This window comes from Gobius niger, assembly GCF_951799975.1.
Source record: "Gobius niger genome assembly, chromosome: 18".
Lineage (NCBI taxonomy): Eukaryota > Metazoa > Chordata > Actinopteri > Gobiiformes > Gobiidae > Gobius > Gobius niger.
Window position 1 is genome coordinate 12772089 of NC_136869.1, and position 23876 is coordinate 12795964.

At 41.7% G+C, this 23876-nt stretch overlaps 1 protein-coding gene across 1 annotated transcript in view; it reads right to left on the minus strand.

Moving 5' to 3' along the window:
• Window positions 1-1010: 1010 nt before the first annotated feature.
• ofcc1 (orofacial cleft 1 candidate 1) overlaps window positions 1011-23876 on the minus strand; it is a gene marked incomplete at its 5' end in the record, with an annotated part of 67262 nt that continues 44396 nt past the window's right edge. The window contains 3 exons of the mRNA XM_079576257.1: window positions 1011-1175; window positions 2120-2237; window positions 11090-11293. Coding sequence (XP_079432383.1) covers window positions 1102-1175; window positions 2120-2237; window positions 11090-11293 — 396 coding nt within the window. The 3' untranslated portion in view covers window positions 1011-1101. The remainder of the gene's footprint in view (window positions 1176-2119; window positions 2238-11089; window positions 11294-23876) is intronic.

The window sequence follows — 23876 nt, forward strand, 5'->3', positions numbered from 1 at the left end:
AGTACATTTTTACTACTATTAGCACAAAACCTATGCCAAATCAATGCACTAATCATAGCACTCTAATTGATCTATCATTATTCTATCCATTGTTGTGGCAACCATGGAGGGTAAAATGTCAAAAATGATTTCTTCTACATAGTAAATACTGTAATATTATATCATTACTTTGCAAAAAAATAAGAATATAATGTGGTGCTATAAAGATGAGTTTGAAAGCTCAGTGACAAGGTTTATCAACTGGAACAACGGAATAATGTGCGCGTTTTGTTACAAAAATATATCGGAATTGAAATATCCACTAACCACAGAGTCAACCTTTAGTACGTGTACATGTGACCTGTACCAGTGGGCCGCAGAGCTGCTGATTCAAACAGAGATTAGGACCAAGTCCAAGGCCAAAGTCAGGCATTAATGATGAGCGTGAATGGGCGCCATCACCATCTCAGCAGACCCAGAAGTTTATCCGTAATGGCCGCCCATAAAGGAGAATCATCATCAATGAAAATGACAGGATATTAAGACCTGACTTTAGAAGGGGCTATGGCTTTAGTACGAGAGGTGAGCTATCTATAAAACCTTTAAAACCTCGCCTTCAATGACAGCAGCCCCTCTTCCAATCACCCTGCGCCCTGCTCCAGAGACACATGCTAATACGCTCACAACCTTTAATTAAGCAATATGTGTAAGTAGGCGGCCATTATGGGCTGATTTGTGAGCCACTTCATTACAGCGAGCGCCGGCGAGCAGACACATCTTCAATACAAATCAAGCTGGCCCCAACAGTATCGTGCTTAATGTGAGGCCAATATTGATATTTTATCACCTCTATTCTGATGAGTGACTTTCAGCATCTTCATTTTTCATGGTGTTGGAGAAGCACAGGAGACGCGCATTTAGAAGACAGAGCAGTGTTTTTAACTTATGGCACTTACATACTGTACGACGAGCATGTTCTGGCCAAAAAGCAGTCTCCCTTTTGTGTCAATCATTTTAAATTATTTGCTCTTTAAGAAAAGCTCATGTGGTGTTCACAGTTAAAGTGACAGTTTGTGCGTTGACATGGGTCTTGTCCGTTGTCCCAAACTTACAGTGTCTTCATTATCTTTGGCTGAGATCTTGCAGTGCAAAGCTGGAGCCGCTCCGTCTTCCTACTGGCTCAACGCGGCGGATGCCTAAAGGCAAGAAATATCCTTAAAACTGTTTAAATGCAAACAAAAAAGACAGCTTTGTACAAACAAGTCAACATTTGGGAAAATATGGCGTGATCTGCTCTAACTACTTCGCAAACAGTGACAAATACAGACTCCTTGTGAATGTAACAGTTTTTGTGAATGGTAATTAAATAACTTTAGTATTGTTTTTTTCATAGAGGTTGGGATCAAATGTTATAAATTGATCATTATGTTGTTTTTTTTTGGTGAAAGGTAACAGTTAAGTTAAAGCAGCACTAACTTATTAACCTTAATAAATTCTTTTTGTCGTGTTAATGGGATGTTTGTAGGGTCTTTCATCTCACCCAATGTCTCTGACAGAAAATCACAATTGCAACTTTCCAGCCACTGGGTCGGAGTCACCAATACACACTAATGGAATCACGAAAAAGAAGCTAACAGGCTAACGGGCAAAGCTAACTGTGGGCTAGCGCCACTTAAACAGTATTTACACCCAGGTTTGAGTGAAAAAAAAATATCTCCATTGTGTAACTGGATGACTGACAATATCCCTCTCTCCTTTTGTCTTATCTGTCAGCGTAGTATTATCTCTCGCGGACAATTAATGAGTAAAAAAACGAACATGCAGGGCCTCTAGGGGTGTGAGTTACTTAGTTCTGCTTAAATGTAAATATTAAAAGTGAACAAAATGAGGCACGTATTCTGGCATCAGAATACTTCAATGTGAAAGCTAAACTGAGGATTTTACATTTTAAAATCTGCACTGATTTAACATTACACTAGGATTGGATGCAGATATGACAATCCCAACCTGTATTCAGCGATAAATGTACAGGTTTTCATCAGAAAAGACACAATGTGATCAATCAGTCTGCACATTACGGGATAGTGGGAGGCTTAACATGCTTACAAATCAACCCCACACAGACAGAAACATCTCTTACGTCCGAACAGTTTGTTTCTCTTGCGTAGCTGCTGGGAAGCCTCCTCGTGTTTGGCCGAGCTCTGTCCCGGGGGCTCTATCCTCAGCCCATTGTCCAGCGCCTCCGTGTCACCAATCACCTTCAGCACAATCCACACAGCACATTATAAGTACCAGCCCATGCGCCAAACTCAAACTTAACCATAAACGGACGGCAGCAGCGATCCTTCAGGGTATAGCGTATTGAGCAGCGCAAACTACCGGTTGAACCCGCATTACAGTGACGGAGATTGGCAGAAGTGCTATTTTGCTTTAGGCCTACAGTGGAGTTGTCATGTCGCCGGGTCTGTCCTGTGGAATGAACTTGAAGCACAAATGGGAGACTTATATGGCAAAACTGCATGTGCTCCCACAGGGCTAACTGCACCCCTCCTAACTCTGGTGTGGCCTACTTTCCAATCAAAAATATGTTCAATCTCACTGGTGAGATCTGGGATAGTAACTCGTCTCTGTCGCCATTTGTTACATTCACTTGTGTAACTTTTTAGATTCTACTCTAGTTTTTTGGCTTTATTGCGGCTTTTTTCAAACATTTGGTGCTAAATTTCAATGGAACATGATGGGTTGAAATTTTGTAAAATATAATTTGTCAGTGGCTTGTTTTCAACTAAGATGTATGAGAACATCTTATTTTAGATTTAGTCTGAACTTTTAACCCCCACCATCATCGAGCACATTTTCTCCAGTTTGGCAATACCCAAATCTAAAAGCTACTTGAAGAAAGTGTCAAAATAGCAACAAAATTGAGAAACAAGGATGCAAATTCTACTAAAGAGCGACCAAAACGTGACCCAGAAAAAGAGACAGAAAAGTGACGAAAAAGTGACAAAAATGTTTGACGAAAACACAAAGAGCAGGAAAAAAGTGACAAAAATGCAACAAAAGAGCAACAAAAGAGTGACAAAAAAGTAACAAAAAAGTAACAAAAAGCGATGAAAAAGTGACAAAAATGTGTGATGAAAACGCAACAAAAAAGCCACAAAACAGCAACAGAAAAGTGACAAAAAGCGATGAAAATGTGTAATAAAATGTGACAAAAACGCAACAAAAAAGCAATGGGAAAAAAGTGACAACAACACAAGGAAAAAGATGAGTTTGTTAGTAGTACCTTTCAAATGAGGCGTTACACTGGCCTTTTAGATTTGGGGAAATCTGAACTGGGTTAAGATTTGGGTTAAGAGGTTAAATAAAAAAACAAATACTTTTTTTAAGTAAAGTGTAAATATGAATGACTACAAGTACTCTGAAGAAGCCATTTTATTATTTGACTACTGTATTGGCGTCTTTACCTTTTTTCATTTTCTTGGGCATTTAGAAAAGTAACAAAGTCCAAAGTTACAGAGAAGTAAAAGTTCACTTTAAATAAAGCGCTTAAGTGTTCCTCTTTATCTTAAACTGGTATAAACTTGGCCCGATAATTGCGCGCCGAGTACTTTGGAGTAGTCGCCCTGCTAAGCTGATATGGCTGCCAGGGAGGCATTAATCTCCACATACAGAGCCGCTGCGGTGCCAAGGACACCCCAGTCTCTCTTTCGTACACACCGAGACGCAGCCGCCTCACTTCCTGTCGAAATCATATTCATATTTGTGAGCGCTGGAGATGACCTCACGGCAAATGAAGCGTGGGTCCCGAGCTCCGCAGCGGCAATCAAACGTGCGCCGGAGTAATTACAAAAGAGGGGCGAGTGCGCGGGGGGGCGCGGATTGATGCAGTTTGTCAATTAATGTTGCTCCGAGGTGTTTTTTGGAAAGGTTAACTTCTTCATATTCTCCGCATGCTAAATTAGGTCAATATTGGTCCGGTATAAGGAGTAATTGTGCTGCAGAGACGGACTAAGGGTTGAGTCAGACGAAGGAGCGAGAGACCGTGTGGTAATAAGAGGAACAAGTCCAAAGGGGGCAAGTGACATTTAGGCAGAAACGCAAATACTATATGGTGGATCTCAAATTAAAGCCTTTGATGACCTCGTACATGGGTAAAGGTCATCAATACATTTACTGATCATGATAAAAGTCTGGAAAATGTCGCTAGTGCTGACGTAACAGTTTCTTAAATGGCGCATAAACGAGCCGGTCACCATTTACGTTTGCCGCAGGGACTAAGATCTTTGAAAGACACTTTGGAGGCCGGCAGCTCTCCTCAAGTCAAGCAAAACTAATACAGTGGATTATATCGAAAGAATTATGTCGTCTTGTTTTATTATAAAAATACTTACGTTGTTAACCTCTTAACCCCCACCTGAACCAAGCACATTTTCTTCAGTTTGGCTTCAACCAAATATTAAAGCGTGAATGGAAAAAAAAGTGAATGGAGATGGAGATTATTTTTTTCACTCAAACTAGCCCGCAGTTAGCTTTGCCCATTAGCCGGTTAGCTTCTTCTTCGTGATGCCATTAGTGTGTATTGGGGCCTTCGACCCGGAGGCAGGGAAGTTGCAATTGTGGTTTTCTAGCCAGAGACACCAGGGGGAGATGAAAGACCCCCAATCATCCCATTAACACTTGTATTACCCCCAGAGGGACTATGAAAAGGATTACGGTAAACAAGTTACTTAGTACCGCTTTAATAAACTAGCGGCAAAAACACGACTAAAAAGTGATGAAAAAGCTACAAGAAAGCCAGAAAAGAGCAACAAAAAAGTGACAAAAACATGCCGGAAGAGCAACAATAACACAATTTTAAAAAAGCGACAATAACAATAAATGTGATCTCACGACAAAAAAAAATCAGTTTTGCAGGTCTTAGCTTTCAAATGAGGCGTTACTCTGGCCTATAGGCTGTAAACTCTCCAGTCGAGAAGCTTTTAGATTTGGGTAAAACTGGGTTAGTGTTAGGTTACGAGGTAAAAACATGTCAGAAAAAAATATTTAGTTGGCGCTCAACATTGTTATAATTAAGCTGCTACATTAGTTGTGAGTAGTTGGCACAGCAAAGTTAGAACAAGTACTAACAGAAGAGATGACAAAAGCACAAAAAGCGTGTCGGTACAATCAATTTCAAATAATCCCAAATAGCAGTAACAGATTAACTTTTACAATCAAAAGAAGTCAAACCCTCTCCGTATACTTCCACTACCTATAAAGCATAGTTTGTGAATAAACTCCACCGCCCTGGTTCCCGCACCAAAAATATAAAAACCCAGCTGAAATTGCAGAAAAGTGTTTTTATTTATACCATCGCAGGAGACGCTCATCATCAGCGCTTTTTCCGAGCCATAAATAATTTGCGCGGCGAGGTAATATTCAAGCTGGCGGAGCCTTAGTTGTGCATCTTTAATGGAAGTTTTACAGAAGCCGAGCCAGTTCTTGCATATGCCGCTGCCTCCCATATGGAGCGAGGCAGACAAAAGGAGCACAGTTGGCTTGTCCTATCTTTTTATAAGTCCATCGACAGTTAAATGCTCGCCCCGGAGGAAAGACGGCGCAGGGGGACATAAACCCACTGTGCTTTCAGGAGGGGAGATAATGACTTTGCCTGCATTAATTTCTTCATCAGCCATCTTGTTTCTCCAGACAGAGTGGTTATGAAGGTCCTCGCTTGTATAGATGCCTTTTTTTCCCCCACCCCGCGCAAAAAATCGTCCCTAACAGTTGTTGTCAGCAGAGTTTTGTGTGGGCTGACAGCTGTGGAACATCTGTTTATAGGTAATGAGCGTTGGAAAAGCTACACCTCACTTTACCTTTAATGTCTTTTATTGGTGAGCGCTGATGGGAACATTGTCTTAACTTTTTTTTTTTTTTTCCTGCATTGTGATTCAGCTATAAGACCCGCTCAACGTGGTCGATGCGGCAGGGCCCTCGGCGAAACAATGAATGTGAGGCATATGATGGGTCATTAATATTAACTTTCTTTAAACACAATTCAATATGCAAGTCAATAAAGAGTCCATTATCACAATATTTTATAATAAACAACTCCAGAAGCAACACCCCCTCCGTTGTGCTGCCGTATCGCCATGACGATTCTGCATAGGACTTGCTATGAAGGGATGAGTGGTTGCTGGTCGGATGGTATCGCAGCCACTTTTTCTGACATTCTGCCCCAGGATATCTGTGGCTGTGAGAACTGTTTTTCTGTTCAAGGCCCCTAAACTGACCATCACAAGGCCTGGGGATTTCCAAACTTTCATTCAGTCTATCCAAACTAGTGGAGATTGTATTGTAGTTTTGATACCTGATCCGAGCACATTTTCTCCAGTTTGGCTTTACCCAAATATAAAAACTTCTTGGAAGAAAAGCGGCAGTATAGCAACGAAAACGAGGAGGAAAACGAAACAAAAAAACAACGGAAAAAAAAGGCCTAAAAAAGTGAGAAAAAAGAAAACGCAAAACAAAAGAAGCAATAAAAGAAAAGCAGCAATAATACAATAAAACAGTGACTAAAGAGTGACAAAAAAGTGACAGACACGTCATGAGAACACAACAAAAGAGCGGCAAAAAACGTGAAGCACAAGTGACAAAAACAAAACAAAGAAGTGACAAAAAATGCGACATAGACGCAATAAAAGAGCGCCAAAAATGTAACAACAACAAAAAAAACAGATGAAAACACAAAAAATGAGACAAAAATGTGGTGACGACACAAAAGAAAAGTTAGGATAAGTTTTGAAGACCTTAGCTTTCAAATGAGGCATTACACAGTTCTCCAGTCGAGAAACTTCTAGATTTGGGTAAAGCCGAACTGGAGAAAATGCACTGGGTAAGAGGTTAACACAGTATATCACCATCCTAATATCAACCATTATTACTGTTAGTACTTTCACATCTCCAATAAGCACTGACATAGGAGATGAAGTTGTGGACAAATGTTGTTCAACACAGCTCTTCAATATTGTCTGAGTAAACAGTAAAAGTCGGTCCCATGAGCGTTCTGCGCCGTGTTCAGTCCCAAAATCAAACAGGACACACCCTACGAGCCGCTCTGATCCAAATATTGCCAAACATTGTTTATAGCTCAGGGCACTTACTCAAGCTGTCTTTGCGAGGTGTTCCTCTCCGTACTAATTTGGAAGTACTATGCTAAATTGCCGGGCCCTGCAGCTGTGGTCGTGTTAGTCTAAAGGAGGAGTCAGAGGACACTGCATGAGAAAACACAGCTCCATCACCACCAGGATATCCACAGTGAGTGTAGCAGGGTAACTTCATTAACTTACTGGGATAATGGCAATTTGAGTTATTTGGCCCATAAATTATGAAATAATACGTTCAAACTTTTGCATAAATATCCAGACTAATGTGCTCACAAAAAAATGTTTAGTTTCATTCACCACCTCAGGGAGAAAAATAATCAGAATTTAGACACTTTTTTTACTGTTTGAAATAGTTGGTGTAGGAAGAGACAAAACAATATTGTTTTATTATTAGAGCAAGCAAACAGATGAGGCCTAGTTCCTAAAAAGGGTCTAAATGGAATAAATTGTGTAAAAACTGGGTGTGAACCATGATTGAAGTACTGTCAATACCACAGATTTAGAACCAAGTTGTTTGCATTACAGTATTTTAATTTAAATGTATGACTATGGGACTGCATTCATTTCAACAACATGCTTACTTTAGTGCAATTGGAGTTGTAAAGTATGTTCTGTAACTATAATAAATTGTATACCTAATATGAATGATTATATTAAACTTCACCATCAGACCAGGATCTCTGCTGCTAAAGTTGCGTAACAGAGTAAATGCATCTCCATAGAGCATGCTTCTGCTCTCATGAGTGAATAAAGTAATAAGTGCACGCTGGAAAACCTATACAATTGCTTTAAAACATCATCAATCAAAGATGTGGGGCTGCAGTTGGGGTGGCCAGTGCATCTCATATTTCACTCTATATGTTTTTATCAATTTCATTTCTGCGGCGGTGGTCGGGCTGTTATTCCTCTCTAAAGAGCTGTCACCTCACATCTTAAGGCCAGTTTGTCTGTATCGCCTTGGAATTATATGAAGCACTAATAAAATCAGCTCAAGTGTTCTTGGCAGAGCTGGAGTGCCCTTTGGTTATTCTTGGATCTAGTCTATACATAAAACTGGTCTATATATTCAGGGCAGGATTAGCGGTGAATATGTAGAGGTCCTGTAAGGCAGAGGGAACAGCCTCACGTCCCGGGCTCGGTGTAATCGCTCGCTACGACCAGCGGGTGAAAAGTGGTGCCACACAGAAACATACACAGGCGGAGATTGGATACTCTGTATAGTTAGTTTAAATTATATGCGAGTAAGAGGACATTTTTTAAGCACATTTTTGGCATTAATTGAGCACAAATAATTATAATTAGCTGAAGCAAAGGGAACTCAGTGTGGGTAAAACCCGTGGTAAAAAAGCTAGTAAAAGTAGTACATATATTATTGGCAGTGTTGGGCAAGTTACTGAAAAAATGTAATATATTTTATAATAGTGATTACAGCTTTAATAATAAGTTTGTACTACATACTACTGTTTCAAAAATGTAGCTGAGTTACACTACTTTGAGTTACTTTTGAGTTACTTTTGGCAAATATTTTGCCAAAACTGAAAATAGTAATAATGCCACCAATCAAAAGTGCAGAAGGAGAGTTCCTTTTCCTTCGCTTTCCCCATTCTCTTGAGTTTTGTGTGTTTTTTGGTTTGGCATGCTGGATTTTATTTGAGGGAAGTTTGGCATTTTTTCATTCATACATTTAAATGCACTTGTAACTCGAGTTACTTGAAATGTTATGACTAATATATTCCCGTATTTTGTGTAAGAAATATCTTATATTCCAAAGTTACTGAAAAAATTGATATATTTTTGTAACACGTTTCCCCCAACACTGATAATTGGTGACAGTAGTTGAAGTACTGAAAAAATAGAAGCAACGCACACCAGAGTACTCTCAGAGGTGCAGATGTTGAGGAAAATCGTCATAAATCAAAAAAACAGCATCGCACACTCAAGTAGCCGATGTCCAATTATCGGGATGATGATAACGTTTCGGCATGAGCCTTCATCAGATCATTCTTTTTTCATCTTAGAACCACAGTGTGTGTGGACTAGTTGAAGTACTGCCTAGCCTTTGTTTGTTCTAAACAAAGTAAACATTGTTCTGCTTTGTTTAGAACAATGCTTGGCTTCGAGACCCACTATCACCCTCGGATGACAAACCGCAACCCAAATTAGGCTGTATTTCTTTTTTCACAAATTGTTGTTGAATCAAGAATAAATATCATTACAAAATGAAAACATGATCGAAACAACTCAGCAGCAGTCATTTAGAAAGACTGTAGTAGTGATTTTGTTTTTACTGAAAGAAATGCATCCTGGGAAAGACTTCATGACCCTCTGAAAATTCTTCAGTAACTCACTTTTGGATTCTGACTTCCAGCAGAGAACCACTGGTTTAGAAGCAGCAAAAGTAATAGAAATGTAAGTCAAGGGAGAAGTGCAAAGTAGCAAGGAGTAGCTATAGTAGTAGACCTTGTAGCTAAAGTACATCATGCACCAAATCCCTATAAGTACAGTACATTATGTGTTTGAGTCTATTCTTTCTCTTTGGAATCTTTCCTGCTTCATAAAACCACAGACACCGAGCTAAGTATCAAAAAGTTATATGTGTAGATATTATGTGTCTTTTAAATGCAATAGTAATACGTGGAAGGAGGCAGCAACAGGGTCGAGATTGTTTGTTGCACTTTAAATGTCAGGAATCCATTATTTTACAAGCGCTAAGTAGGTGTAAACCTGGGAGAACATCTGCATTTATGTATAGATTTAATAAAAACAAAGTGTTGGGCGTTTCGCAAGGACCCCTTTTTAAGGAAATAAAATTTAGTGGACGTGTTTATGCGCTGTCTTTGGCTACGACTCCGTACCCCAGATGTTTTATCCACTGGGCCCAAGTCTAGAGGCAACGTATGCACTGACAGTCCGACGCGGGCCGTAAATATAGCATGCTGCGTGTTTACTCACATAAACTCACCATCACTCAAGCATTGACGGAGAGCCATTAGAAGCAGCACAGCCTCAAAGCTAATTGTTATAACGCATATCACCCCCCCCCCCCTCCCTCCACTCCGCGGCTCATTCAAATGACATTCAAACTTGTAATATTAATTTTGTTGCAGCCATCGAGGTCGCTCCTGGGGAAGTGTCAGAATGATTGAAGAAAAGAGCGAATTCATTTTACGGCGGCACTTGTCACAAAGCACCACTTTTAATTAGAGAACAATCCTTGAGTAACTTTCTGACCTGCCGCTTTTGTGAGAATGTTAAGTGTTGTAGTTATGGAAGCGGCGCACTATATGGGAATGAAGCAATGCCATGTCTTTTATACACAGTGAGGGCTTCTATGATGTGCAGTATGAAACGTTGTTTTTTAGAATATATTTTACTGTTAAAGTTCGCATTCACATTACGGAAAATTGAAGGGAATGAAAGAAGTAGATTACCCATTGGCAATTTTACCCAGATACAGAGACAAGCATGTACAGAAAAAAAAGTCCATCAAAAGTCCAGACACAACCAAACACTTTTTAACCCACGCCTTAACCAAGTACAGTTTGTCCAGTTCAGCTTTACACAAATCTAAAAAGCTTCTCGACTGGAGCTTATTGGCCAGCGTAACACCTCATTTGAAAGCAAAGATCTACAAAATTCTAAATGGATACATTTTCGTTGCTTTTTTGACACTTTTTCATTGAACTTTTGACACTTTTTTGTTTGCCCTTTTGTTGCATTTTTGTCACTTGTTGGTGCTTCTTCATCCTCGTCTACATCTCATTTTCGTCGCTATTAAGATGATTTTTTTTCTTATTTGGGTAATGCCAAACTGGAGAAAACTCAGGCGGGGGTTAAGAGGTTAAAATGGTGTTGCACACATAGATATCATGTCATAAACTTGATTAATTATCACCGATGCCTTTTCAAATGTTGTTTTTATATAGATAATAAGTGTTTCCTGGACTGCTTGAAGCACCCACCTCAGTGATGGCTCCGTCTGGCTGTCGGAGGAACTGCCTGTATTTCTGCCTCAGCCCGCTCAGGAACAGGGTGTACACCGTCACATTGGTGCTGGTCTCACCGCCGGGCACCGGAACACCCTCAGATTGTCGTTGGTTGTCATTAGCGACGGTAGAAACCACCAGAGGGTCCTCCTCTGTCCAGATGTGGTCAAACACAGCAACCTGTAAAAAAAAAAAAAAAGGAAACAGCTCAAGTTAAAACAGAAATGTTGTGATGCGCTGAACTCATATACAGTTTCCAGAAACAGATTTGCCCCATTTGTCCTGTGGCGCGGTGGATCACAGCATTAATTCCTATGGGGCCGGATGAGCAGCAGGTAAAGGGGCAGGTCGTGTTTGCTGTCATGCATAAACACGTATGATCCCGTGGCCCGTGTTGTTTATGGATGCTGTGTGTGTAAGGGGGCTCACACACCTGTAATGCCCCCCCTCCTCCACAGTTTGGGTGAGGCGCGGGACCAAGCGGAGCGTGAAACATGTTATATAGGTCATGTAACTCGGACTCATCCATGTGTGAAGATCATCAGGCGCTCTCCTAGATCGTGTCTGCTGGTGAGCCTTTCATGTCTGCTACACACACGCGTTATTACTGGAGATTAAATTAATGCATTAGATTGAATATTTTTGGCAGATTACAGCCATAAATATAAATCAGTGCCTTACAACAGTCAAGTCTAAAGCACTTCTAATGTATCTGCTTTGGATTAGGCTCCTCCTGTTCCCAAAAAGCTCTTCCTGAGTATCCAGGAAATGCTTTCCTCACATCTCAACTGTTTGTTATTTTCATTCTTTTTGCTCCTTTTTGAACTTTTTTTTTTATTCATTGTACAGACTGTAAGATGCCTCTATTTACTATTACCTGTTTGCACAAGAGCCTGTTCTTCTTTGATTGCAAATTTTCCTGACTCTTTCTTTTTGAGAGCTGATGTAACAAGCGAATATCGTGTGAATATCAAGTGAAACTACTGGATATTTTGTTTGAGCTGTTTCAGTTCAATATTACATAATTTCAAAGAGCCGTTCAAAATACTTTTTTTTTTTAACTAGGACACAATTAATAAAAGACACTTGTCACTTGTGGCGCCTGCTCCAGTGTTGGGCTGATTCTTGTGTTCATTCGGGGAAGCTCTCGGTAAAATTGCCTGGAAAAAAAAGATCCGGCTCTTTTCACATCATTCACCTGAAAGAGCTGTTCACATTGATCATTTTTGGTAATCTTTTTTTTATCTTAACCCCTTAACGCCAAGTGTCGCTATCTTACGACATACTTCCTGCAAGAATTTAGCCTCAGCTTGAAAGCAAAAACACATTCAATCTCTGAGTGAGGGGCGGGACAAGGCCACACTGCAGACCCTCCAGAATGTCTTGAAGAACAGTTCTTCTCCTCTGCACACCTTCATAACTCAGGCCCCTCCATTGGATACTAAAGACCATATGCAGCCAAAAAGAGCCAAAAAAAAACCCCATGAAATATCTTTTTATCCCACAAGCATTAATGTTGATGTATAAATCTGTTTTCTAGATGTCCTTTTTTTTTTTTTTTTTTGCTGCTTTTATTCTATTATAATTGATACATTTCAGGTTGAAGAGGCTTTGCTTTCCTGCTATGTCAATGTTTAATAAACCTAAAAACACTGAAAACATATTTTTTATATAACTGGAAATAAATTCAGGCGTCAAGTTTAACTATAACATGACTGCACAGGAATTAAATACTATTTATCATAATTTTCTCCAACTGGCCATCCTAGTGTCTCTTGGATTTTTGGAAAAAAATCCACAACATTAAACAATGACAAAAGTTACAATACACCTATAACTTACTGGGAGAGCTTTGTAACTACGATGGATGCAGGGGGAGTTTTAATAATAAATATGGAGAAATGAAAGCTGAACCACAGGCAGAGTGGTAAGGCACACACATCCTCACAAAGTCTCCCAAGTTGAGGAAGTTTGTGCAAGTCCTTTCTGAAACTCAAGGTGACCCCCTAATTGGCGGCGTAATTATGATTCTCCTAAAAATACGGCGAGAGGAGAGAAAAAAAGGCGGTGAGTGGCAGGGTCAAGCTGAAGGAGAGCTTTCATTTGGTGCCGTATATCGATGTCACCCCCACACGCTCGCGAACGCTCAGCCAAACACAACTCTAGGCACTTCACCAACAAAACACAGAGTCATTACCACACGTGTAATTAGAGCCACTGTGAGAGCTGCAGACCAGAGCAGAGAGACCGGCTGCTGTCGATATACAATACAATGGATGGGGTAAACAGTAAAAATAATAGTGTGTATGATTGAAAATAACCCTATCTCATATAGTTTTGTGAAGGACATTGACAAAAAAAAAAAAATCTTCTATCTATCAATCTAGCACTATGAAAATGTAGAGATCATTTACGGAAGTCAAACATTACACCATAACAGTATATTGTCTATTTAAAGGTCCAATCTTTTATATATTTTGGCGACCATTAAGAAAATTGTAAAGATTTGTAAATCAAAGACATCTAATAATACTACTTTTCTGTCAATTGTTACCAATGCTCCCTCAAAGTCGTAAAACTTGCTTCACTTATCTTTGTCAAGAATTAGGATGTTAACCTCTTAACTCCCACCTTTAAGGAATAGGCCACCGTTTTTACATACTGAGATATGCTCTTACCTCACTTTAGCCGAGTTAATATATCCCCGTCTGGTCTTTGTCCGTGCGCTCTGCCAGGCAAACGGAGCACATACGCAGCCTCTCCCACATGTCACATAGCTCCAAAAAAGCTCACGATAGAAGCTACCAAGCTCTTCCACGTGTTCCCTATTTAAATAAAGTTACGTGAAGTGTTTTCATGCGAAGTATATTTACACAGAAATGTAGCATAAAGACTTCCCCCGCTCACTTCCGTCAATAACCTTTAGGAGTTACTGCGCGGACGTTTTGCTCCTCGTATCATGACGCCTCACAATATAGTCCCCCTTTTTATTTGCTTATAAAATCGACACGTTACATTTCTGTGTAAATATACTTCGCATGAAAACACTTCACGTAACTTTATTTAAATAGGGAACACGTGGAAGAGCTTGGTAGCTTCTATCGTGAGCTTTTTTGGAGCTATGTGACATGTGGGAGAGGCTGCGTATGTGCTCCGTTTGCCTGGCAGAGCGCGGACAAAGACCAGACGGGGATATATTAACTCGGCTAAAGTGAGGTAAGAGCATATCTCAGTATGTAAAAACGGTGGCCTATTCCTTTAAAGCAGTAATACGTAATTCATGCCCATAGAAGCCATAAGCAACTGCAGGTGTCGTAACATATTGCGATTTTTTTTACTTATTAATTTTCCGTGAGAGTAAATACTACGCTTACAGATAAGGTGAAGGGAGAGAGGGATATTGTACAACCAATTACACAATGGAAAATATTTTTTTTTTACCCAACTTGGCTGTAGATACTGCTTAAGTGGCACTAGCCCGCAGTTAGCCAGTTAGCCTCATCTTCGTGATTCTATTATTGTTTATTGCGCCTCCAACCCGGAGACAGGAAAGTTGCAAGTGTGGTTTTCTGGCCTGAGACACCAGGAGGAGACCCCCCAATCATCCCATTAACACTTGTATTACCCCCAGAGGGACTAAGGAAAGGATTTATTAAGGTAAACAAGCTCCTTAGTACTGCTTTAACCAAGTAACATTTTTTAACATTTTTGTCACATTTCTGTCGCTTTTTGGTTACATTTCTTATGCTTTTTTGTTGCTTTTTGTTATGTTTTGCCCACTTTTTGTAATTTTCTTAACGTTTTTTTTTTCAAGAAGCTTTCAAGAAGATTTTGGTAATGCCAAACGAGAGAAAATGTGAACGGTTAAGGTGGAAGATAAGAGGTTAAAATACAATGGGGAAAAATCAGAACAAGTTTGGACAGCAATTAACACTTTAAAAATGCCTGCTCTCTCTTTCAATGTTTGTAATCACAACACATTTGAGTATAGGGCCTCTAACTATAATACTGCTGTTAATAGACAATAATAATGCTGTTTAAAAGCATTTCAGCAAAATGACTGATTCACACCTTCCCCTCAGTAAATTCCTTTTGCCGGTCCTTTGCCTCCGGTTTGAAGCTGACTTCTCGAATAAACATCACCTGTGCACGGCTGCAATCAGCCTGTGTGGAGAGCATGTTCATTTGTGCATTTGGCCACACAAGTAGGTTAAGAAAACATCCTCCCTGGCAGACCGGGGAGAGGTGTGTGGACCAATAAGGAGAGAGTATGTGAGTATAGGATTTCAAAACCTATGTGCACAGTTGTCGCAGAGCTCCTATATAGCCACTCTGCTTCCACACACCTGCTTAAACCCCTCAGCGCTGAGTCTAAGCGTATGGATTTTTGGCTTGCATGAAAATAGACGTCAGCCGTGGCGCCATCCCACACTAATTAGCACGTAAAATCCACTTGACAAGATGAGACAAAAGCTTGAAAAGGTGTTTGGTGCGTTCGGTTCGGGTGATGCCATTTCATGCAATGCACCATGGTTCTCAGGACGCATCACAAAGAGGAGCGAGAGCATTAGCCGCCCCGTCTGCTCCCCGCTACCTTGTTCTGGTCTGTTGTGTTGTCGTTTAGTGCTAGCCTGGCTCCTAGCCCTAGCCTGAGTGCTCTCTCCACTCCACCATTGTTCCATTTGATAGCACTAAGTGACTGATTTAGGTTCAATGGCTGCACCGAGCAGGCAGGCCAGCAGTGGGTTAAGCAGATAGCATTCAAGTGAGCTAACCCAATTCCAACCCAATCAAGTCGGGATTTATTGTTGTGGCCTGTATTTAGAAATCTGATAGAGTCCGCATCAGTCCCTCGACTTGCATCAGGAGAGACGGGCCCTTATTTCTTTTAGAGGGAGGACTATAAACGGCAAACCATGTTTTCCAGCAGGGACATAAATTTAAGGATTTGTAGACATTACCGCAAATGCACAGACAATAGGAGGGAGAGACAGGCACACAGGAAGTGGGGATGGCACAGCTGCACAAAAACAGTCTGGTTTTACTAGAAAGAGAGTATTTTATATCAATCACAAATAGGTATATCCGTGTTGTATAGAAACTTCATTAGTATCTGTGACAACATGACATTTCTGTTTGTAATGAGCTTGAATGAGGCGATAAATTTGGCTCATTTGTAGGAGGTAGTCTGGTATATTTAATCAGTGACCTATATTCATCACTAAATTAGGATTTAAACTTGCAACTAAAGCCAAAAAGAGGGCAGGCACTTGTTGCAGATTAGACAGTAATTTTCCACAGTGACAGACAGCGGCGGTAATAGCTCTGTCTGGGAAGTAGACTTGCGTTTTGTATTGGTCTCACACTTTGTCCTTGTGTGTCACAAATATCACTATCTGACCTTTCCCTGCACTTTGTGACATGTTGGATATAAACACAGAGTCTGGAGTTGACTGTTATAAAAAAGACATTTCTGTCGCGACTACACGTCCCCACTGACAATAAAAACACTTCCCAAAACTCGACCTCTTGACGCGGAGGAAAAACTCCCATTTTCCACTGACCAAAAATCATAACAGCACGTCAAAGCGGAAACTAACTATCGCTCACAGAGGGCAAATTAAGTCATGTTTACACAAATTAAAAAAGGGGGTGGAGCTGTTCGAGCCCAGGAGGGAGGCTGACAGTGTGTGAGAACCACTGCAAAGATTTGATGACATTTGAGTACATTGTAGGCACACATGAGACACAGGAGAGGTCTCTGTGGGCAGACAGGCTGAGCCGGTCTGGCAAGACTCCAGCACCGGAGCCTAAGGCAGGGCCGCACCAGGCCCCTCATCCCTCAGTGATTGATCAGAACTAGATAGCCATCATTACCATTCATGCTCTTTCCTCCCCAGGTCTATCCGCCTGTCTAATTTACCTCCATTTGCATGTTCCCATGGACTAATCAAAATTTGCCATTCTCTTTTTTTACTTTACTCTTTCTCTCATCATTTTCACTTGCCGTCCATTGGTATGAAAAATAATGCAGCACATTATTATGTATGAAATGTGAGGGCATAATGTATTTGGATCAGAGCTGTAGACCTTGTCTGTAATGAGTGCAGGACTGGACTTGAGGCTATGGAGCCTTGCCCTGTGTCCATTTCTCCTCCTTGTCTCCTTTATCGATACCTACGGTACCTCCTCATCTGTTGACCAAAACTCACAGCATCATGTTTTTGTCAGTTACCACCACATCAGAGCCTGGTGAAGACATAGGGAACATATAAGAAATGATGTCTCTCAGTTCAAGGGCTACATTTGCATTTGCCCCATCCCAAATGTAATAATCATCATATTATTAAGTATATCTACTACTTTATTCAACATATGAGTGAATAGGACTAAGAATTACAAGACCATCAACCTCACTTTGCCCGACAATACTGTTTACTTTTTTCAGTGTTCCCACATACAGAGGAGCTGAGGCCTTTCTCCTGTCACTGTCATGATCCAGTCGGTTGGTATAGTTCTGTCCTACTTGGCTTTAATTTACAGTGGGGAAAATAATTAGAATCTCACTTTTGTGAAGAGTGGAGTGAAAATGTAAACAATGCTTCCCTGCGGGCGGGTGCTTCATCACTTTGACAGGTGCATTTGAATTTGCCTGGGTGGCCGACAGCCCTGCTTATTTATGTGTCAGTCGCACATGGAAGCCCCGGCTGCGGCTGCATGGGCCCAGACTGGAGATCGAGACTTGGGACAAGATTGGAGATGTTTTTTTTGTTTTGTTTTGTTTTGTTTTTACTCTATTTTGGAGAAACGGGCAGACAAGAAGAAAGTGATGGTGGACTGTGGGTGTTTTGGCACGGAGATGGCACTGGGAAAGACACAGTACTGAGATTAAAAGAGGAGAGGAAAAGCTGGATGGAAGATTTGAAACAGTGCGCTTTGGATGGGCGTCATAGGCTAGCCTCGACATGTTTTATTAAGGCAGGATCTCAGAAAGCGCTTACTGGAGCATTTTGAAAACAGTCTTTTGAATATCTACAAAGAGGTGCCAACTCACATGGTTCTGGGTTTGACAATTAAATGCGTTCGCCAAAACCGAAGTCATTAGTATTAGGGTGGTGAAAAAGGTTACATTACAAAAATAAATATCTATATTCAATCAATTCAATCAGATATGACCATTTACAGCATCATTTAAGATACACACATAACTAGCAATTTTGGTACATTAGTTTACAATGAGTGAAGTGTATTGGAGCATCTTTGATTATTGCCAAGTGAAAGAAGAAGTAACCACGGTTGCTTCTTTTGTCCACAGATCTCCACCCGTGCACACACACACACACACACACACACACACACACACACACACACACACACACATCATCTACACACCAACACACACGTACTGTACAGGCCTGGCTCCCAAACAGACAAAGCCCCACACAGCGAGGAAACGCATGCGTGCATCTCCAGCGCCTGCGGGCACTCGGTGGCTAGGCAGCAGGCAGAGGGGGAGGGAGGCGGCTGGGGAGAGGGAGGGCGGAAAGGGGGCTGTGGGGGGAGTGGGAGAGAGAAGTATGCACTGTGCAGAGGCTCTCTGAGCTATCGAGGGTCAACCCCACCACTCCAGAGCAACCACTGCAGAACTGGCCCCAGTTCAAGGCCTGTTTGTGCTGCACACACTCGAGCAGGAGCACAGGTTACTGAGGCTGGATATTGTTATTACAGAAGCCTTTGCTTTGATGGCCGCCATTAAAATGACCCTACAAGTTAATAAAGAAACAATTTTATGTCCAAAACCTCTAAATCTGTTTACACGCATGTCGATATAATTGGAAAATGTAAATATTGCATGGAAGTTTTATTTGTTTTCTTGTTTTTTTCCCCTACTAGTCTAATGCACTGAATATATTTCACAACAAAAGCTTGAAACATTTCTTACATTTTGTTAAACATTTTCTTATGACCAATATGGATGACTTTTAGTTTTCATATAAGGCATGGTCAGTCTCCTTAAAGGTTAAATAAACACTGAATGCAAGTCCTATGGCCATTAGCACACAGGGCTGCACAAGTAATGTGGGTGCATGCAACACATCCACAAACAAGTCTCAAACTAGCCACAGCACATTGCACACGACTGCAAACCGAAGTCAGAGAGCATAAAACACCGCCGACATACATGCATGGATAAGCCAAGCAACGTCAGCCATTAGGACGGAAATGATACACCATTATTGCAAATTTCTCCAATATGGACACAGTCAGCACATATAATTGGAGCAGCTTGAACGTGGCATGGATGCACTCCGTCTGCGCGGGGCCTGATTTGGCTCAAGCAAAGGTCTGTGTCTGGTTAAACGCACCACTGGACAGGACAGGCCACCCATTCAAATCCACACACACAGAGACACAAACTACGCTACAGTAGCTTCACCTCATTACTGGGAACATGAAGCAAAGATCACCGGCTATAAATATGCAAGTTTAAGACATTCTAATTTGGACTTCAAGAAAAAAAAAATAAAAAATCAACTCACGGCACAACTAAATTTACAGACTAAAGAGATTATCCAATAAGATGGTATCTGTGTGTGCCTAAGATAATCCACAAAATAAGATATGCATAATTCAGTGTTACTAATCTCCTTTGCAGCAAATAAAGCTATTCTACTGTACGGTAAACAACTCGGATAGCAGCTTTACTGTCATGTGACTCACTGCGGGCCTGGAGGGGTTGACTTTTCAAGGTTTGTTCCCGTGCAAGTTTGCTTGAAATATTTACCAACCTTTACCTTTCTTAGCACCAAATTAGCCCCCGAGCTTTCTCCAGGTTAATCCTTTGTGTTGAGGGAGCAACCTAATTCTCCAACTTAAATTGCATGGGATATTCGGCAGACTTGGTTTAAGATGCTGCGCAGACGCCAAAGTTGAGTAGTAGCTTTGATATCCGAAATTTGACTTTGGAGTAGCTTCAAACTAATCACGCCTGCGAGGCTCGAGGTGATAAGTATCCAAGCCAATAACCCCAAATGAGGGCTGGGGATCACACACACATACGCACACACACACACACGCACACACTGTCTCTTTAAGGGTATGAGTTGAAAATGTCTAACTCTCCTCGGGATGTCACGCGGGGCTGTTAAGAGGCGACACCTGTCACCATCACCAGAGCACTCCTCCTCCTTTACCCTGCGGCCCGCGGGAACCGGCCAAGGTCAAACTCTTTAGACGAACAAGAGAAAGAAGTGACTAACGACGCACAGTCACAAAGGATCACATCCGAGCTCTTCACCGTGGAGCCCGAGAACGTGTATGGAGGTTGGACATGCTAAGATTAACAAGATGATGTTGTGCAATGAGAGTTGTAGCATTACAGCATTAGGAAACTTATGTTTTCTTCAAAAGAGTAACCAAATGAACCCCTGCTTGAAGTATGTAACACAAAATGCATTTTGATAGAATCGGAAGGGAAAAGATTAAGCTAGATTTAACTAGACATACACAGAAATTATGTCTGAAATGAAAAACAGTAAAACATGTTGTTGTGGGTGAGAATTGGTGGCATCATATGTTACTATGTCTCAAGAGTTTTTACCTTCAAGAGAGACACTCGAGAGCTTTCCCAAACAACCCATTCAAGTGACTACTTCTATGAAAACTCTGTATGACTGAGCAGTGAGGGTTGCTTTTTTCGTACATTGTTTATAGCTTATTTCAAGTCTGACAAGTTTACACACTCAACAGTAATTCATTTACTTCTTTTGCAAACCGTTCAACACCCGCAGATCTGATGGATGCCAGGTGCTGTGGTCGCTTACACCTCTGGAAACTCTTGTAAGATGAGTCCTGCGACTTTTTTTTATTTTCTGCAAATCTCCTCTCACTCACGCTCAACAAATCAGTCTAATTTGTTTGCCTTCTGTTTCATATTACTCCATGGTCAGAGAGGAACACGCCAGGACTCCTGAGGACTTGGCCTGATCCTCGCGAAATGAGGACATTGAGATCGGCGAGGGTTAAGAGCGGAGGGAAAATGTTTTAAAAGGCAGCGGAAAACCTGGAGTCAATTTAGCCTCCACCATCTCAACATGTTTTGACAGCTGACGTGAGATGCCTCATGTTCGCCATCAAAAAGCTCTTCCTCTGAGGTGGATTAATGGATGAGGGATCTAAAAGGATGTAATATTTTGGCCCCTTTGGTGTGTCGGCCATACTGTGGGAAGCAGAGCAAAGACACTTCCTTGTTTTGACTGGCGGCCTCTCCGGCCCCTCCCTCTCTAACAACCCCCCCACCGTTTACTCTCTTCCCTCTCTCCTGCAGACAGTGAAGCCAGCCCAGGCCCAGTCTTTGGGAGATAATGACATCCTCCTTCTGGATTAATTGTGAGGGACACATTAAGCAATGGGGCTGACACTCCCTGTAATTAAAGTGTTCACACCGACGAGTTCATACTGGAACACTCACTCCAATGTCTTTTACCAAAGCATCATACCGCATTTTAGGATTGTGTTTCAGCACACTAACAAACAGACCAATAGACCAAGAATAGCACAGCAAAATCAACTTGCTATGACTATGCCAAGCTATGCAACAGAACAACTGCATTTGGCATATCCGCACACATTCAAATTCTAGCCTGCTATTTCCCTTTAAACTAAATGCGTGTTTCGCTCAAACGCTGATATGTTTGATCTTTATTCTCCCCTCCTTCCTTAACCACTGCACACTGCGTTCACACATTACTGCCCAGCAAAGTCTGTGACCTTTTCAGCAACACGGCCATGTAGCCTGTGCAGTCATATCGCATATTGAGCTTCCTAACGCTGCTCGTCTGGATGCCGCTGTTGTGCTTGCTACGCCGCCCCTGTCCTTGCCTGCCCGCCTTCCTCCCTAATCCCCCCGGGCTGTGTTGGTGCCTTCAGCGCTGTCCGCTAAAAAAAAAAAGAAAAAAAAAGGCCTCCGTCGTAATTGAAGAAGCCACTCTAATGCGACGTGATGCAGGCTTACAAAAAGGTTGGCGTGTGCACTTAAAAACTTGCATGCCTGTATCTGCTGTAGAAATAGATTTGGTTGCATGTGAGGAGCGGTGAAGTGACGCATAAGCAACGCTCACATTCATAGGCGCGCACTTGCTTTGGTCTGCTACAGGAGAGATCAGTGACCACAGATGTCCTATGACTCCACGCGACCCCTCTTGTCCCGCTAAAGCACTCAGCCACAGCCCCCTCCTAGTCTTGTTATGGGTTCCTGTCCTGAGCTGGGGGTTCTATTGTTGGCTGACAGTGGTTCCGGGGCGTCCTGTCACGGCCTGCTGCCCTCTGTGTCCATCTTACTTTGCAATGTATTGACCGTTTTCCCAGGAGCTCAGTTTTCTTCACAGGTTGCCACACGACCAACTCACTGCCATAGTATTTCCAGACGAATGCAATCGGTAAGTGCCAAGATAAAACCACTTGATATGAATGGAAAAAAGTTGAGATTGTCCTTAGGGCTTGTAAATCATGATTGCAATGGGACTCCAAACTATGGTAGGGGAACCAAATGCAACCATATGGTCAATCTTCGTTGTACCTTAGAAATCCTGCTGATTTGGCCCAAATCTCCAAAGATATAACTTCAGTTTAAAAATGTCACACCATAAAGACTTCAATGAGTGGCGGCAGAAGAAAACACAGCAAAACCTCTGGTAGATCCATCAATTTGACTGATACACTGATAAACTAAAGGAGTAGTAAGTGGCCTTCAACTTCATAGCTTCCAAGATCCAGCCCTCCATGAAAACCGAACACCCCAACTTAACACATTTACAAAACACGCAATGTAATGTCAATAGCACATGTGACAGTTAAAATTAATAACCTAGCAGCTTAAAGCGAGGCCTTTTGGCAAAGGGTCTTTAATATGCATTATGTGCATTATTCCTGAAAACTTCACATTTTGATGCTCTACTAATGGGGAGACAAAGAGGCATCATTACGTCTGTGGCAAATGCTATAACTTCTGTATTTTCACATCTCTGTCTCTATATGATTAACAGCCAGTCTGGGGTTATCATTACCACTGCTGTCTACACTGATTGTCTCTCAACAGGTTTCCTCCTACCACTCGAGCGGCTGTTGCAAAGCACCCTGGGTGATCCCAAACTCGCCCGCTGGTAACCCATTACCTAGACATACGGAGACGAACAGCACAAAGGTACGCAAATGTTGATGCAATCAGGTTGCGAAAACATCTCCAGGGCCACCACCAGCACACGGGCCCCCCCCACCCAGCCCCCCACCCCCCTCCACACTCTTCCTCCCTGTCGCTGCTACTTTTAATCTCTCCCTCTCTCCTTCAATTATCCCAATGTCACCAGCACCACCACCGGGAAACTTTGGGTAAAATCGCTTTGCAGAAGGGTAACGCGGCGCTCTACTCTGTCATTGTCATAGTGGTAGCACTGACAAAACAGTTTGCATACCTGCTTAAGTATTACAGAAATTAACACCTCCCTTCCAGGTACAGTAATCAAGGGGGTGACGAGAGACAATTAATTAGGTCCATCTGCATCACTGCCTTTACATAATTAATGGGGCTCATTATAGAAACACGAGTTTGAACATGCTAGCACTCTCCCTACTTTAGCTCAGAGCCTTTACCGCACAAGGCAAGCAATGTTTATCTGAACTGTTTTGGACTAATTGTTCACTTGTTTCATTGAGGGCATTTTTCAGTTACATCGAATCCACTTTATGAGCTTTTTATGAAAGCAGA